The 16,524-nt window shown below is 46.4% G+C and overlaps 2 protein-coding genes across 3 annotated transcripts in view; both read left to right on the forward strand.

Moving 5' to 3' along the window:
- Window positions 1–232: 232 nt before the first annotated feature.
- Window positions 233–3,853, forward strand: LOC139622406 (fas apoptotic inhibitory molecule 1-like). 2 transcript variants are annotated; one of them, XM_071479728.1, is made up of 5 exons: window positions 233–422; window positions 814–954; window positions 1,475–1,703; window positions 2,121–2,170; window positions 2,981–3,853. In XM_071479728.1, exons 2-5 carry the CDS (start codon window positions 838–840, stop codon window positions 3,128–3,130), a joined length of 546 nt encoding a protein of 181 aa, XP_071335829.1. In that variant the 5' UTR covers window positions 233–422; window positions 814–837; the 3' UTR covers window positions 3,131–3,853. The 2 variants fall into 2 exon arrangements, with proteins under 2 accessions (XP_071335829.1, XP_071335828.1); XM_071479727.1 differs by lacking the exon at window positions 233–422 and having other exon boundaries at window positions 709–954.
- Window positions 3,854–4,459: 606 nt separating this feature from the next.
- Window positions 4,460–16,524, forward strand: part of agap1 (ArfGAP with GTPase domain, ankyrin repeat and PH domain 1) — a 116,614-nt gene continuing 104,549 nt past the window's right edge. The window contains exon 1 of the mRNA XM_071479654.1: window positions 4,460–5,618. Within this exon, the coding sequence (XP_071335755.1) occupies window positions 5,456–5,618 (163 nt within the window). The 5' untranslated portion in view covers window positions 4,460–5,455. The remainder of the gene's footprint in view (window positions 5,619–16,524) is intronic.

Genomic DNA, 16,524 nt, shown 5'->3' on the forward strand with positions numbered 1-16,524 from the left:
TTTCATTTTTCTTGATTCCAGTGCAACAACCTGCAGATAGTCTCAGGATTCTGACACCAGAGCTGCAGCAGTCCGTCCATTAACCAGTTCATCAGCAGCTTGTTTGCTCCTGTCCTTTCAGAGGTTTCCTCGTCCACGCTGTTTCTAGCAGAGTGAAGTCGTGACTCAGTCAGAGCTGTATTGTTGCAGGATTTGGCTGCGGCTCAGATATGAGACACATCAAACCGTCTGAGGATCCAGTGTCTTCTGACAACAACAACAACACAATGGCAGCTTTGTGTGACTCACTGCCGTCAGAGCGGTGACACAACAGAGACTCCTGCTGGAGGCAGCGCTGCTCAGAGCAGCAGCTCCTGGAGGCCGGCTGCTGGGTCAGCCATGGAGGCCTACACAGGGATTCAAGTCAGTGACCAGCAGTGCAGGTACATTCATTCATCCAACCTATGCAGGTCAACGTGTACATGTAGGTGATTTAAACCAGTGGTGATCGGAGAGAAGCCCATCGACTGTCTGAGAAGAGACGTAATGACACTGATTTATTTGGGACCCCAGAATAAAAAAAGTCCTTATTTCTTCTTTGCCCTGTGTACAGGCACAGATAATGAGCTGTCTGTCCCTGCTGTACTTCCTTGTTTCGTCCTGTGCACACAGACCAGAGCCTGTCCTAATCGTCTGTGGCAGTAGAGAGTGAGCTCTGGTCTCTAAGCCTCTTACAGTAATGCACCTGCTGCTGAGACGGCACCACGGCTGAGCACAGCCCTCAGATTCTGCTCCTGAAGATGATGATATTCCTGCCGGTTTTCTGATTTCCAGACGGGATCCTGAGGAGAGTCCGAGATGCTGGGTGGAGATCTGGTCGCCGTGTGGGAGGTGGAGCTGAGTGACGGCGTTTACAGGATTGAGTTTGCTCATGGCACCACCACTGGGAAACGTGTTGTTTATGTCAACGGACAGGTGAGACCCTGTGTGTGTCTGTGTGAGTCAGTGGTCTCCTTTAAATGACGTGTACTTATGACACCACATCATGAATTATCATCATTGTGTAATGTGAGTGACTTTTCAAGGTCTGACCAGGTGAAAACATTCAGCACTTCATTAGAAAACAGCTGAAGGTTCCTCACATACTGAAGAAGAATTTACTGCAATGAAAATAGCACAACTACTACTACTACACCATCCCTGCTGCTGCTGCGAACACCAGAACCAGGAGCTGAGCCAGGGCTGCAGGCGTGGCGATGATTCTTATCATACAAGTCGACAGTTACTTTCCACCACTTTTACTGTGGAAACTTTAGCACATCCTGAAACTTCTGAGCTCAGTTCTTCCTCCATCACTAGATCACACTCATCAGTCTTTGTGGCAGTCAGTCCTGACTCACGGCGAGCAGGCACAAACACTGATGAATGGATGAATGGATGTTGAGCAGCAGGTGTTTATCTGTCAGTCGTGACAGCAGACGCGTCTCCTCGACAGGAAGTCATCAGGAGAGACTGGATGTTCAAGCTGGTCGGAAAGGAAACCTTCACAGTCGGAGGCACGAACACCAGAGCCACCATAAACATCGAGGCCATCAGCGGCTTCGCCTACGAGTACACGCTGGAGGTGGACGGGAAGAGTCTGCAGACGTTCATCGACAACAGAGCCAAGACCACCAAAACTTGGCTGCTCAAAGTGGACGGAGAGGACCACAGGGTCGTACTGGGTGAGCCGGGAACTGCTCTTCACATCAGGTTCCATCTGCAGTGTGTTTGTTCTGGTGTCTGCAGGAGCAAATGTAGCTGAAGACTTGACCCGCTGTGTAATCTGCTCAGGCCGAGGTCAGTGCAGGTATTTTAGGAAACAGGACAACCAGCAGCGACCTGGTTACACAACAGACACCAAACCTGTGGCACCTCCACAACAAAGTCAGTGTGTCAGTGTGTATAATTATGTCATCAGAGATAATCACAGACAGACAGGGAGTACAGAAGAGACAGAGGTGACAGAGAGCAACCCATCAACCAGAGCTCAGTTTTTCTGAATCATAAAATATATTCATATGTTCATATTTCTCTGGATCCAGTAATGTTGTTTATGCACTGCTGCATTAAAAACCCTCCTCTCGTCCTTTTTCCATCAGAGAAGGACACAATGGATGTTTGGTGCAACGGGCAGAAAATGGACACAATGGTGAGAGTCACTCAAATATGAAGATATAGACGTTAATACTGTCAGACATGAATTCAGACGCGTCAGTCTCATGTCACTGAGATAATAAACGGAACAAACTGTCCAGATGTTCCATCACTTTTATTAAACTGAAAGTTTAATAAAAGGAAAGTTGGTGTATGAGAAGTTGCTCTGTGGTTGTACACGTGTTGTACAGGCTGTTTGACACTGTATATTATATTTGACACAGTTTCTATGGAAACAGACATGAAGACAGATGTTTCTATCCTCTGACTTTAAGCATTTACAGGAAACATGCTGCTCTGTTGACACTGAACACAATTTAGAATCATCAGCTATTTGACTTTTGGAGATTTGTTTTCACTTTTGATCTGATAAGTTCATCACAGTCAAAATCAGAAAACTTTATTGATCCTCACAGGGAAATTGCTTTGTTACAAATGCTCAACACACAGTTAGAGAAGAGGAAGTAAATGAGTAAAAACAGAGCAGAAAATATGATCAAATGGAATCAAAAATTAAAATAGTAATAGTAATGAATACACAGTGAATAGAAAAATGTACAAAGATTATTGTGTGAGGTAGAAAAACAAAAGTGCAAGAATGGAAACATGGAAGGCAGATGTTCAGTAAACTAACAGTAAATGACCTGTGATGTGCACAGGTGAAGTGACTGAAAGGTGTGATGTGGGTCAACAGTTGAAAAGGCTGATGGCACCACATATAAAACCTGAAATACTCTCCTGACGAACAGGACCAGACTGTGGAGGGAAACCTGTCTCTCAGTGTGTTTTTGTCGCCTGTCCACAGGGAGAGTTTGTAGACGATGGCACAGAGACGCACTTCATGGTGGGGGAACACGAGTGCTGCATCAAAGCTATGAGCAGTGGGAAGAAAAGGAGCGGCATTGTGCACTATTTACTGCTGGATGGAGAGAAAGTACCAGCTTCTACACAATAGTGCTGCAGCAGACTGCTGGAACAGTGCTGAACTTTCAAAGAGACTCACAACGAGGTGTTTGCATGTGACATACTGAGCTGTGGTTCATGAGGAGTGATCAATACGCCCGATCTTTGATCATTGAATTGGTTTTTATTATACATTTAGAAATATATTAATACAAATACAGCAAATAAACACTGGAATATGCAGCATTAAAACTACAGCTTAACTGGTTCTTTTTTTAATTACATATACAATTTTATTTTGAAGGGCCCTACTTTTAATAAATGAAAAAATCAAAATAATAAAAAGCTGATAATTAACAGATGAAATCAGTTTCATAAACATGTTTCTGCCTCAGTTATTTGTGCGCAGCCTTCACGCAATTACTATCTTCTTGAATGCGCCTGCGTCAAGTAAGCAGCACTAAGCTGGAAGAGGACCGGAACAGGGGCAGTTTGATATTCAAAATAAAAGCACTAGTTATGTCACAAAAATCGCGTTTTTAGCTCAACAAAATTTACAAAATCAAAATCCCTCCTGCATCAACCATGAACTTCAACAAATAAAAACTTACTGAACTGTCGTGCTGTGTTGGGCTCTGTGGAGTTCATTAAACTACCAGGAGCTGTGGTCTGGAGTTTAGTCAGAGCCTCAGTCTTCCTGGTTTCCACATGGTGATGATGGTGGCTGCATACGCTTGTACATTTATATAATTGATTCAAGCTGAAACTGATTAACTTTCTGTTGAAGTCATGTTTCCATAGCCAAGAATGATTTTGTACACACAGCGTGGCAGAAATCTGAGTAAATCAAAAATGAATAATCATGAAAGGATTATTGAAGGGGATCACTGAACCCAGGGGCCTGAGGGGTCAGGGGGCCCCTGGGTTAGAGCCTGTGTCTTCAGTGGCCGTTAACATGTCTTGCTGGAAAGTCAGTCAAACAACTACAAAGAAGCAAAAATAAACATAAAGAGACATGAAATGACCACAAGGAGACAAACAGTGACCACACAAAGAGACGCAAAATTACTATTGAGAGACAGAATGAAGAGAGAACTTGAAGGAAACAAAATGCCTGCAGACACACAACCTTTTGTTTGTAGTGGTTTTGTGTCTCTCTCGGTCTGGGTGTGTCTGTCCCTCTTATGACAACAATAATAATAATTAACATCCTGACAACTGTCTCTGGTTGCTGGGGACTGTCTCTCACTTGGACTCGTGATCTCTTTATTTCTCAAACCCCGACTCTGCAACGTGGTTTTATTTTGGTTTTATTTTGAAAGCCCGGCCCGGAAGTGGTGCGGGTCCGTGTGTGCGGCTTGAGCCGGGAGGAACCCGCGGAGCGGAGGGACGTTCCCGGCTGGAAACGGAGGCTCCGCTCTGCACGGGATGGACCTCGCCGCTCGGGAAGGGGGAACGGCTGCGTGTTCGGGCGCCGTGTGCGGGACTCACCTGTGAACCACCTGCCGTCGACAGCACCTGGACTCGCTCTGCTTCTCGCTCTGGGACTGAAGTCCGGACCGAGGACGCAGTTTCTGGCAGCTGGTCCCGGAGCGGACACGAGCAGCGGCCGGACGGGAGCAGGCATCCCCACGAACTGTTCACCAGGCTCCGCACTGTCCCCGGCCGCTCTCTCTCTTTAGACCCGCGAACCGGCACACTCAGTCTGCTCTCCGGGGCTTTTCTCCCCACTCAGTCGGGATGTGAAACGGACTTTAGCGGTGGAAAGACGGTGAGTTTTCCCTTTTCTCTCCGGCTTGGAAGCTACAGCTAGTTAGCTTAGCCGGCTAGCATAGCCGCCGAGCAACAAGGCCGTTTTCTCCTCCTGGTTCGGTCAGTTATGACTGTAAGTGACTGTGAAAGCGCTTCTAAATCCAGATAAACCCGAGGGAGTGTGATTTAACCTTACACGGGCTGGGGGGTATGGGGAGGCGGTGCTCGGGCTGCCGCACATCTGTCGCCTCACCGGAATCGGGAGCCGGGATACCCCGGGAAACAGCTGCCCCCCCCGGCCAGTAGCAGCAGCCCGGCCGCCTGCGCCGAAGCCAAACCCGGAGGTGTTACCAGCAGGAAAGGTCCGGGCATGTAGCGGGGAGAAGGTGTCCCGGTTATCGTGAAGGACCGCCAGTCTAAGCTGCTGAGTCCGCCGCAGACCCGGTGGTACGGACTGGGCCAGGTTCACGGGACGCAGTGGAGGAAAAGCATGAATTAGTGTTTTTGTGAGGCAGTTTCCTTCCCGGAGGTCACAGCGTCCACCTGTCGACCAGACGCCCCTGAAAACACCGCGTCCAGCGACACCGTCCCGCGGTGACTCTCCGGAGCCGGAGGAGCCGCAGCCATGAACTACCAGCAGCATGTGGCGAACTCGGCCGCCATCCGAGCCGAGATCCAGAGGTTCGAGTCGGTGCACCCCAACATCTACTCCATCTACGAGCTGCTGGAGCGGGTGGAGGAGCCGCTGCTGCAGAACCAGATCCGGGAGCATGTCATCGCGATCGAAGGTGAGACGTGGGGGGATGCGGCTGGGTGTGGGTCTGAGAGCGGGGGGCCTGGGAGCCCGGGTCCCGAGTGTCCTGGCCGCTGGATGCGGCTGGGTGTGGGTCTGAGAGCGGGGGGTCTGAGAGCCCGGGTCCCGAGTGTCCTGGCCGCTGGATGCGGCTGGGTGATGTGGTTTCTCTGGTGAGACGCTGCTCTCTTTCCTCGTGGTCTCCGGTGATGAGGTTGAGCAGCGCTGGCAGGCTGCAGGGTGGTATTCCCTCCTTTGCTGTAAATTGTGTCTATAAGTCAAAACCTTCACTGCTTGTTGCCATATTTTGGAAACCAGCTGATACCAGCAGCTGCGTATTGATCTGGTATTGGTTATAGCCGTTCACACTGGGGCAGTGACAGTGATCTGTTGGTCAGAGATGATGACAGTTTGGGCTCCAGACTCTTTCTGTGCTCACGGTTGCTTCATGTTTCTCAGTGATTCAGTCTTAAGCCAATGTTGATGAAACTCTCAGAGAAGACAAAGCCAGAGTGGGTGAATTATAATCTACTGAATTAGATGTCAGTATTTTGTGATTCTTACACCTTGCTTCTTACCAGCAGTCACACAGGTGTATAATGACATTTAGGTTGTTCTCTGATACTGGTTGTAACATATTGATGCAGTGTTTATACGAAGGTTTGTCCTACAGGTGGAAAAATAATGATCTGGTCCCTGAAGCTTCTCTGCATTTGCAGTCTTGTGCGTTTTCAGTGATGAAATTGTTCTGCATTTGAAAAGTGGAGGCACCAACACTGCCAGGGGTTGTTGGGTTGAGTCCCTGAGTAGGTCACTGAGCAGAAACTCTAACCTTATAAAACCTAGTAAATCCAGTATTGCCATAAAGCAGTCTGCACAGATTTACAGCTTTTCTAACCAAGGCCCAATAAAAACAGATATTTTATGTAAATGGTGCAGTAAAATCTGTGATGGTTGATGGATTTCTGTCATCTCACAGCCATTGTCTAATCTGCATTTTGCCCAGATGTAATTCAAATTAGTTTATTTGTTTCTTTCCTCCATGAGAGAAAGGCCCGAACACTGCCAGGGCCAAGGTGAGTCTGAATCACTGAATGTACACACATTAAAACCCCATCACCAGCGATCAAGAACAAACAGTGGAAATGTACGGGCGCCCTTGTTTGAATGGGAATGTGTCACATGGTTGCTGTTAGCAATAAGAGACGGAAACTGAAACTCTCGTCAACCTCTTTTATTTGATTAGCTGAGAAGTGGAGTTTTGGCAGAATGAGCTCTTTCTGCTCAGTCCTTTGGGTCACATGGTGAAGATGAGGATGATGATAATGTTGCAGAAAAGCCTGTGAAGTCTGTCTGTACCGTACAAGGAAATATGTTATTACACCCAATCTGGAAACCGTTGTGTTTGTGTGTTGTCTAGGAACATGAGTGTGTTGTGTACAAACTGCACTGTGAGGTGAAGATGTGTCCCAGCAGAGCTCGACCAAAAAGAGAGAAAAACAAGTTGGACTGAGCCAAAAAAGAAATGTAACATGCACCTTCAGCTCTGCAGAGCTGTTCATAGACAGTTTCAAAGGTTACATCTGATGCATTTCCTCATAAGAATTTGACTTTGGCTTCACCTTCACCGCTAATAGCAGACTGTCATTAAGTTAGGTCGAGATTTGTATTGATAAAAGGAAAATCAACAGTTTTGTTTCCTCCTGGATGCTCATATATTTCTGCTAAACGTGGACAGAAATGGAAGGGGTTTGGTGTGGAGCAGATTTTGTAGAATAGTTGTTTCTGGGGAGTAAAAACTAATTATAGTGCAACAGTGCAGCTCGACATCCAGACCAGTGTAATGTTGTTCCAAACAGTAGTGTGGAGTGAGAAGCACTTGACTGAGCGTGCTCAGTGGCTACACAGCTGCACAGCTGTCTGAGCCGTGCAACACAATAGTCCGAGCGGTGAGTCGCAGTTCCTCTGTTCATTTCCATTTTCCCTGAATTCAGCGGCACACGGTGACTCACTCAGCCGGCTCTCATGCTGGAAATGACCCAGAACAGCAGCAGCAGCAGTGCTGTCATCCTCCTCTGTGCCCACAGCGCACATCTGGATGTGTCGCTCAGATTCATGTCATGTTATGCAACCTCTCGGTGTGGGATGCAGCCATCCTATCTGTGTGTTCCTGTTGTTATATGAATAAGTTGTCAATCCCTCTGAGACAAACAGATAAACACACATCGACTGCTCCTATCGGCCGACTTCTGATTCTCATTGAGACGTCAAGACTCGGCCTAGTTCCGGCACCGTGACTCGCATCTCTCCGAGCACTCTCCGGAGCTGTGGGGCTCATTTGCATGTGAGGTGTGTTAGAGGATGGATGGAAGACCTGGCAGCCAGGTGACACTGACCCACTTTCTGTGTCTGGCCTCGGAGCGGTGGCTGTATTAACAGAAACCAGCCCCCCTCCTGTGAACATCGCTCACTTTGTTTTCCCACAGCGGGAAACATAGTTTAGTTGTGTTCATGGAGAGATTTAAAACACAGGTTTGTCCCCAGAGGGTTCTACAGACTCAGACTGGACTTAAAGGCAGTAACACAGAGAGGGAGAGAACAGAGCTCGAAAGACTGTTGTGTTTGTCTCAGCAGGAAGTGGCTGTGGATGTTTGGACTAAGAGATTTTTGTCAAATAATTTCCTTTTTAATGCCTCAGCTGTCTGATTGAGCCAAAGAATAATAATATTGTAAGAAATATCAGACGTTGGATGGATATCGTCCAGTCAGTGTCAGGAGGTTATTCAGCTGCTCTTCTGTGATTGGTCTGTTTTGGTTAATTGTTTGAGTTAATCGTCTGTTATTTGCAGTTTTATATTAATATTGAACTTGATAGTTCATATTTGGCCTCGGGAACAACAGTTTTATTAGCTCAAAGTCTTTATTAGCAGGTGCTCAGTTGTTATGAACTGTACATATTCAAATTCTCCATTTAACTGAGCACTTTAAGAACTTATTGTTAATGTTGGCATTTCGGGCTTCAAAGTTCAGTCTTGGAAAACAGGAGTTTGTGGTTCACTGATCTTAACTCAGAGCTTTTGTCAACAGATTTCTTCCTGATTTATTATTTCATTCATTCACTACATGCTACGTTTAAATTGTGGTTAGAAAATGATCTCTCTGTGTGTGTGAGTTTGTGTCTCTTCAGGCTTTGACTGGGATGCAGACAGCAGATGTTTACATCACTGTGGTTGTCTGTATGTGGACACGTGTGCAGTCAGGTCCACAGGATGGACAAGGAAAACACATTTACGTCTCATGGACTTTCACACTCTGACATTTAAATTTAAGATTAATCTCATAATCCCATCATTAGGTTTAGTTCATCATTTCATAATTGCATCTGTCCCTCTATAAAAACCTTTAGCTTGTCTTTATCTGTAGGTTGTGCACATTTATACCTTCAACAAACACTGATAATACAGATAAAAACAAGAGTAGTCAAGGATGTGTGTTGGTTTTTGTTCAACTCAGCTGCGTTTTAAAGTAAGTTTTCACTAATGTTACTGGGAACTGATCTATTTTGAATTCTTCCAGAGTATTTTCTTCTGTTCTGATGCTTTAACAGAACTCACGGGTTAAATGATAGACTTTCAGCTACGTTTGATGCTGTGGCCTGTCAGAGGAAAGAGCTGACTGCCACGAGTAGAAAGTAGATCACAGTGGATCAGAGTAGAACAGGTGGAGTAGAGTGCAACAGGCCTGCTTTAATCTTTCCGGTCTCTTTATCAGAGCTGCTCTCCAGTAACACAGACGTTTCTTTCCCACTTCGGCCTTTGTCTGCTGCTGCTGCTTTTGTCTGATTTTTGTCAGCGCTCCAACCAACAGTCAGTGAACGCACCATGTGACCCAGTTAGCCCTCACCACTGTGTGTTTGTTCACCCTCCAGGCTCTGTGTATCCTCTCTCATTTGTTCGGACTGTACCCACATAAGGCTCACTCTCAGGTTTCAACCGTTTGAGCCGACTCTGATGCAACTCTGGTCTCATTCAGGGCCCATGTGGGTTAAAGCGAGGCGCTGGGACTGGCAGGGTTTGGGGTTCAAATCCCACTGGGACCACCTGTAGTAAAATAAACCTTCGTGTGCTGCCAGCGAGTGAAATGAACACACACCAGGGTTTGAATGTTTATAGAAGAATCAGTGAGTTACCTGCCACGCTGGCTGTTTGAAGACTGTTTACATTCAGTTCTGGGTCTTTTTCTCTTCTCAGTTTTTCTTCTGGACAAAATACGCTTGTAAACTTAATCAATGTTGATGGCAAGATATAGATCTGAATCTCAAACAGTCCAAGATCTTCAGCTTTCAATGACACAAAACAGAGAAAAGCAGCAAATCTTTACACTGAAGAAGATGGAAACAGAGAGATTGATTTTCAGAATAGTCTCATTTGCTTTGTGTGGGTTCATTGATGGATCATTTCAGGAGCGTCATTACTTGATTATCAGCTCTGCCTCAAAGTACAAGTGCATCTTGTGTTTGGCTCCAGTGAACTCAGACATGTCTGGAAACTGAACATCTGGGGACAGCTCATGATGAGACGTCTCAGAACGGACGGGTTTTTGTGTTGTGGTGGTATTTGGATTGTGAGACGACGCAGTGACTCAGAGGCAAACAGTATCACCTCAGAGGTATTGGTGTTTGTAGTCACTTGTTTATTTGTTTGTTGATTGCAGCGTTTTCTCCTTAACGCTCACTTGATATCAGAACGGTGTGATCGAGCCAAATTAGAGCTGGAGGCAGATGGAGCGTCAGAGAGCGCTTATGTAACGCTGCGGCTGATTGACGTCTGGTAATAATAGTAATAACAGTAAGAAGAAGTCACAGGGATGCTTTTAAACGAGGGTTTTATCCGTTACATAACTGCCACCGCTGCCAGCATGCAAGTCTGTCTTTCAGAAATTACACTGAGATCTCTGCACCTTTTGTCCATACTGCACCCCCCTCCCAACCCCCCGCCCCCTCACCCCCACCCATGCTGACTGCACCAGATTAGGGCCGACTGCAGACATCATGTTCTCTCAGTTAAGTGGTTGTGTACTTGTGTATTTTTATTTTACTCACAGTCATTTGTTTTCCTGCCGGCCTTCTTTCATTAGGCTTAATGTATGAGGTGAAGCATGAGTCATCATGAGGCTGGAGTTCAGTGAGCGCGCTCAGTGGAGGCGGGGAGGCAGCATCACAAACTGATGATGTGCCTCTGCATCAGGGCTGAGCAGCTAATTGTGTCTGAACAGGTTCAGTTTGTATGAAACTGTGATCAAAAAGAGTCAGAGCCAGATTTAAAGGTTGATATGTGATGTGAAGAACTGTGAACCAACCGTGCAGTGATGATGATGATGATGATGATGATGAGTTTATCTTGATATGAAATGAGGCGTCCAGCTGCGAGGGTCAAATCGTACCTGAGGACAGGATCTTATCTGAGGGGACACGCGATGCTGCCTCTGCCGCAGCGTCCGAGCTCCCCTCTCTGCTGACTGGACTCTAACAGCTGGGCTGTTGTGTAGATCTTCATCAACCCACGTGCAGATGCAACCCCATCCTTTTCCACAGTGTCAGACCACCAGCAGCCAGATGCTGATTCAGCTTCTGGCAGGTGAGAACACCAGCGCTGGCAGATGAATCGGTAGAACTCAGTCATCATGTTGAAACCATCTGGTATTTAGAGTCCTGGTTTGAAAATGTGCTGGAACACAGACTTCAGCAGTGGTTGTAACAGGTTTAGGATTTCTGATCTGTGTTGGCTCGTAAACACCACTGATGATGGCTGTGGGGATGCAGCTCCCTGAAAAGCTCATAAGTAGACCTTGAGTTGGGATTGTTTTGTCAAACTGCTGTTTCCATTGGTCACTGACAAAGAGCATGCCCAGCTGGATCCGCAGGTCAGACAGAGGTCAGAGGCCGCACAGCGTTGTCACCATCTGACGTGAATCCCACCAGTGAGACGAGGTTAACTGGGATCTCTGGGATTAGCTGCAGATCACAACTTTTCCTGCTTCCTTTAATCTGCCTGCTGTGGGTCGTATGGCTCGGTGCTCAGATTAGAGGAGGAGGCTCCAGCTGCCTCTGAGAGACCCTGAGACCACTGTAGAAGCATGATTGTTATTATTAGATTGTGCCTTTCTCCTTATTTGTTCACCTGTACCTTTCATCAGTCATATTTATAAATATAAATAATGTGTGGAAAATAGTATATCTGCTGGTTTTTGTGCATAACCATTGTGGCTCCAGGAATGATTGTAAAAGAAGGAGCCAGCTCAGAATCCTGTGTGTAGAGAGGCTTTGACTCTGTCAAGTGTTTCAGCATCGGTGTCCTTCCTGCTCGTGCTGCGTTTGTCCTCAGAATGACATTAACAAGATAACGAGTGTCCCTGAGCAGGTCCTGTGCAGTCGGCTCGACGGGCTCATCGATCGGACTGAGCCGTTGGGGGGGGGGGATTGATGCAGGAGAAAATGTCAGAGATGTGATGTTTTCAGAGTGGGAGGGATCACACTGCTGTCAGAGAGGGATTTCTACGCATTAAGAATCAAATACCAAGTCAAATGAGCTGCTCAGCTGGTTCGATTGTGGATCAGCCTGAAACCAACCTGTAACTGTGCAGATCTGGTCTGTTGCTGTTGCCACGGGAGACGAGATAAACTGTCAGGGAAACAGCTGCTGCAGCTGAATAAAACTGTCAAGATCATTTAATCTTTGTTATTATTAATTAATCCGTTTGATTGAATTTACACATCAGGTCCTTCATGAGTCTGTGCCTACACATATTTAAACACCCTCACATGTTGTAGCTGGACTCGGCTCAGGAAGGATCACCTGAGAGCGACGGTGCTAAAAATACAGCATCTGCTTACTGACTCCATCGTCCATCCACCGCACACGCAGACGATGCAGGGATCTCTGGGTAATATAGCTCCTGCCTGCCTCCAGGCTCCCATTAAGGAAGAGTAGTTATCAGCCGTTCCACGCTGTGTGTGTGTGTGTGTGTGTGTGTGTGTGTGGGGACTGAACTCGAATGTAAGAGCATTTCCTCGAGCGATACGTTTGTCCCTTGACGTCTTTATCTGTTTGTGACCTCCGTCGGCCTGTAAAGCTCTTTATTCAGATCCTGTTTTGTTAGAGGTGGTTCACTGAGGAAGTGGAAGCCAAAGGACTTTATTCGTATGAATGATGGTGACTCGGAGACGTAGCAGAGACGTGATGGAGCGCAGCACTTTAAGCCTCGTAATCACAGTTAAAAACAGCCTCAGGGCCCCGAGACCCCTTATTATACAACAGTCAAAACTGTGTACGTGTGTGGTCCTTTCTCCCAAAGTAGAGGACGTACATAAGAATTTCATGGAGCCGTTCAGCAGTGGATCCATCCACCCAGTGCTTGTGTGCAGCTTGTTGTGGAACCGTTCCTTATCCCTGTAAATGGAGCAGTAATGAAGGAGAATTTACCCTTGGAGTCAGAGGAGGTCGACTCCAATGACAAATCAAACAGATTCATTTTCTTTAGACTGATGAATCAACGAAGCAGCTGATGCCTTCAGCTGGAATAAAAACAGACACAGTGGCACTGAGAAGTTGCACATGTACAGTTCATATGTTTTGTTGTAATTGTGTTTTTTCCTCTCTCTCTGTGTAGGAACTCTTTTAAAGGAAGTAGCTGCAAAAAATCCTAAAATCACAAACTGTTTTTTAGATTCCTGTTGGTAAAGATAAACATAGAGGTTTTTATTTATTTTATCATTTTAAAGAAACTCTCAGATTTCAGTATCTGTGTCCAGATCCAGTCTCAGTCACACACAGATATGAAACACACACTCTGCCACAGAGAGACGACAGGGCTCTGACAGAAGTATACTCTCAGTCCTTTCATCAGTTCAGAGTCTTGACCTTCTCTTCCTTTAATCACAGCCTCCCTGCTCAGCCAGAGAAAACAGCAGAGGAAAACCGACTCCTCATCATGTCCCGTTCACATATCTGCTGAGTCCAGAGGAGGATTTAAGACACCATCATCATCCTCACAGGTTGAAATCAGCGTGGAGATGCAGTTATTTAGGCACAAACCCTCATTGTGCTCTGAACACAATTAGCTCTCCAAATGTGCTGCAGTGTGTCGACACGATTACAGCCGGCGGAGCAGACACGTTCACTAAAGAGGCTGAGCTGCGTTCACTGACACATTAGTTCCACCTTTTGATCCTGCGGAGCATAATGTGAAATTCTCTGACAGTATTCCAGTTTTCACTCAGCCCTGTGCTGCTCGTCTCTGGTTGTTTTCCTGTAAACAGAACAGACGGATCTCTGGACGCTGAAGTCTAATCTGTGTCGTCGCAGACTCCCTGCTGAGACCCCAGTGTTTGTGTCCTAATCCCCCCCCCCCCCCCCCCCCCCCCCCCCCCCCCCCCCACGGTGTCCAAACCAGACTGTACAACAGCACAGTGATCTGTGAGATCAGAGGAGTGTGTTCACCAACATGTTTCTATTCCTTTTGTTTTTATGTTATTGTGGAGTCAGCTTCACTATGAGCTCGACACACTGAATCATTCTGAGGCTTGATGGAGTCACTGCTGATCACGGTACACTCGTTAAAAGTTTTAAAAAGGTTCAGTGAAAGTTACTTTTAAACACAACCTGTGTGTGTTTTTTAATTCATGCTCAAAGACTTACTGTATGTAGTCCTGCCTGGAGGGAAGTCTGCTTTAGGGTGGCTGTGGCTCAGGACGTGGAGCTTTGATTTTATTCTGAAAGGTCAGAGACAAGTTCCCACCAGGCCTGTTGCTGGAGTGTTTTAGTTTGTTCCTTAAAGTTGCATAATTCAGTGTTGTCATTTTATGTGACTGGTAGCAGCGCTGAGAGTAACGCTGACGAGAGAATGAGAATGAATCAGTCTGTGATCTGCAAATGTCAAATTCTTCTGGTTCCAGTTTCTCATCAACAAACAGAAAACTTGACAGATGAATAAATGATAAAAGAATATATCAGAATATATCTGATCTCTCAGTCACTCTGCTCCCTCCTCCTCTTCCCTCTCAGAAACACTGTTAATGGGTCATTGTGTCTGAATAATGCAGAGCTCCAGGCTTTGCTGCTAATTTTGGTTTGGCATCTCGCTGCTGATTGGCTGACGTCTCTCTCTCGCTCTCTGTGTCTGTCGTTTCTCCCATCTCCCCCTCGACCTGTTTAAATCTGCCCAGTTTTGGACCAGTGTGTCTTCCATGTTTTGGTGTTTCCACTTCCTGCACTTCACAGTTTGAGGTCGCAGTTCACAGTGAGTCGTGACTGAGTCATTCTGTGGAGCAGACTCACAGAGTCGTCTCCCAGCTGGTGAAATTCTCAGACTTTAGATATCAACAAAACACAAGCGTTTATCTGTGCGGCGCTGCTGCCTCTGCTCACTGCTCATCTCTGCAGAGCTGCAGAAAACTGATCCTGACAGTTTAACACAAACCCACACATCTCCACTGGTGGCAGGGTGTTTCATAAGAGTGCTCAGATATTTGCATGTGTTGGATTAATGTCTCGGACACAGTGTTGTTGTCTTGTATCCCTGAATCATCCTCCTTCAGCCTTTAAACTGGACTCTGATTCCTCTGTTGTTTGTCTGGAGTAACTTCTCACTCAAACGTATCAGTGGAGGTGCTGCTTTAATTTCATTAGTTCATTCAGTACTTTCAGTATTTCTGTGGCCTTAAAGCTGCAGTAACAACAGTAAGAATCACGAAATAACACAACTGGACTTTGATAACACACAAAATCCAGGAGCCTCGATTGATGGATGGTAAAACACACTCCTCATCCAGAAACCTCTGGCTCTGCTGCTGCTGCTTCCCACCTTTTCCCGGAGCTTTGACAGAAAGGTGACACCTCTGTCCGCAGAGGTTTTACCTGTCCGTCCAGTTTCTTTACAGCAGAGCTGGATGGCCTTGTTTCCTCCCCCAGGAGATGGGCTGATGAGAAGCAGAGCTGATGGCTGAGGTGAAGCTGCTCCACTCTGGCCTCCACCTTCCTGACGTCACCGTGAGAGGAGCAGTTTTCCTCTGATAACCAGCTTCAGAGAAGGTCTCAGAGGCTCATACATTGTTTATTGAACACATGAACTGTGGTCAGTTGAACTAGAGGAAAATAACAACACAGCAGTTTACGTCTCAGCGTCCAGGGTCCTTTCCAAGGAGAAGCAGCTTTAGATGATGCAGGGATGTTAAATTCTCAGAATTAAGCTGTACTTTATTATTCTGCTGTGGGATGACAGTTTACCACCAGACACCAAATACTGGTGCATGTTTTTCTGCATGTTTGTTAGCAGCAGCAGAAAAGTCATCTGAAGGAACCTTTTATGTTCTTTCATGACTCCTGTCCCTGGTGAAGTTGTCAAAGTGCCCCAGGTAAAACCCACAGCCACTGTGTCAGGTTGATGAAGTTGTTAGTTTCCTGTTGGCAGCACAGCACAAACAGGAATATTTTCATGTGACCGTGTAAAAGTCCCAGATGGAGGGAAACTACAGGGGACGTAGGAGAAGCACCTTGTTACAGCTGGTTTCTCCTCCGTCAGATTATTAGCAGTGATGTGAACATCATTGTGCTGAACGTGAGGCAGCTCACGTCACATTCACAGAGGGAACTGATCGCTGCGACACATGAGATAAACATTAGAGTTATAGCAGGGAACTGATCTGATTGGCTGCAGTTTGTATTGTCTCAGAGCTTCCTCATTTTGTTCATGTCACAACCTCAAAGTGAACCAGAGATGTCACTGTAAGGCTCCGGCTCAGAGACTCATAAAGACTCTCAGACTGATCTGCACTTCGCTCTTTGATCCTCTAATAGGCCTTAAACGTGGTCCTGAGGCTCTGGAGCCAGAACTTTTTTATCTCA

Source organism: Trachinotus anak, unplaced genomic scaffold (assembly GCF_046630095.1).
Source record: "Trachinotus anak isolate AG129_WGS33_773 ecotype Australia unplaced genomic scaffold, CSIRO_AGI_Tana_v1 ptg000006l, whole genome shotgun sequence".
Classification (NCBI taxonomy): domain Eukaryota; kingdom Metazoa; phylum Chordata; class Actinopteri; order Carangiformes; family Carangidae; genus Trachinotus; species Trachinotus anak.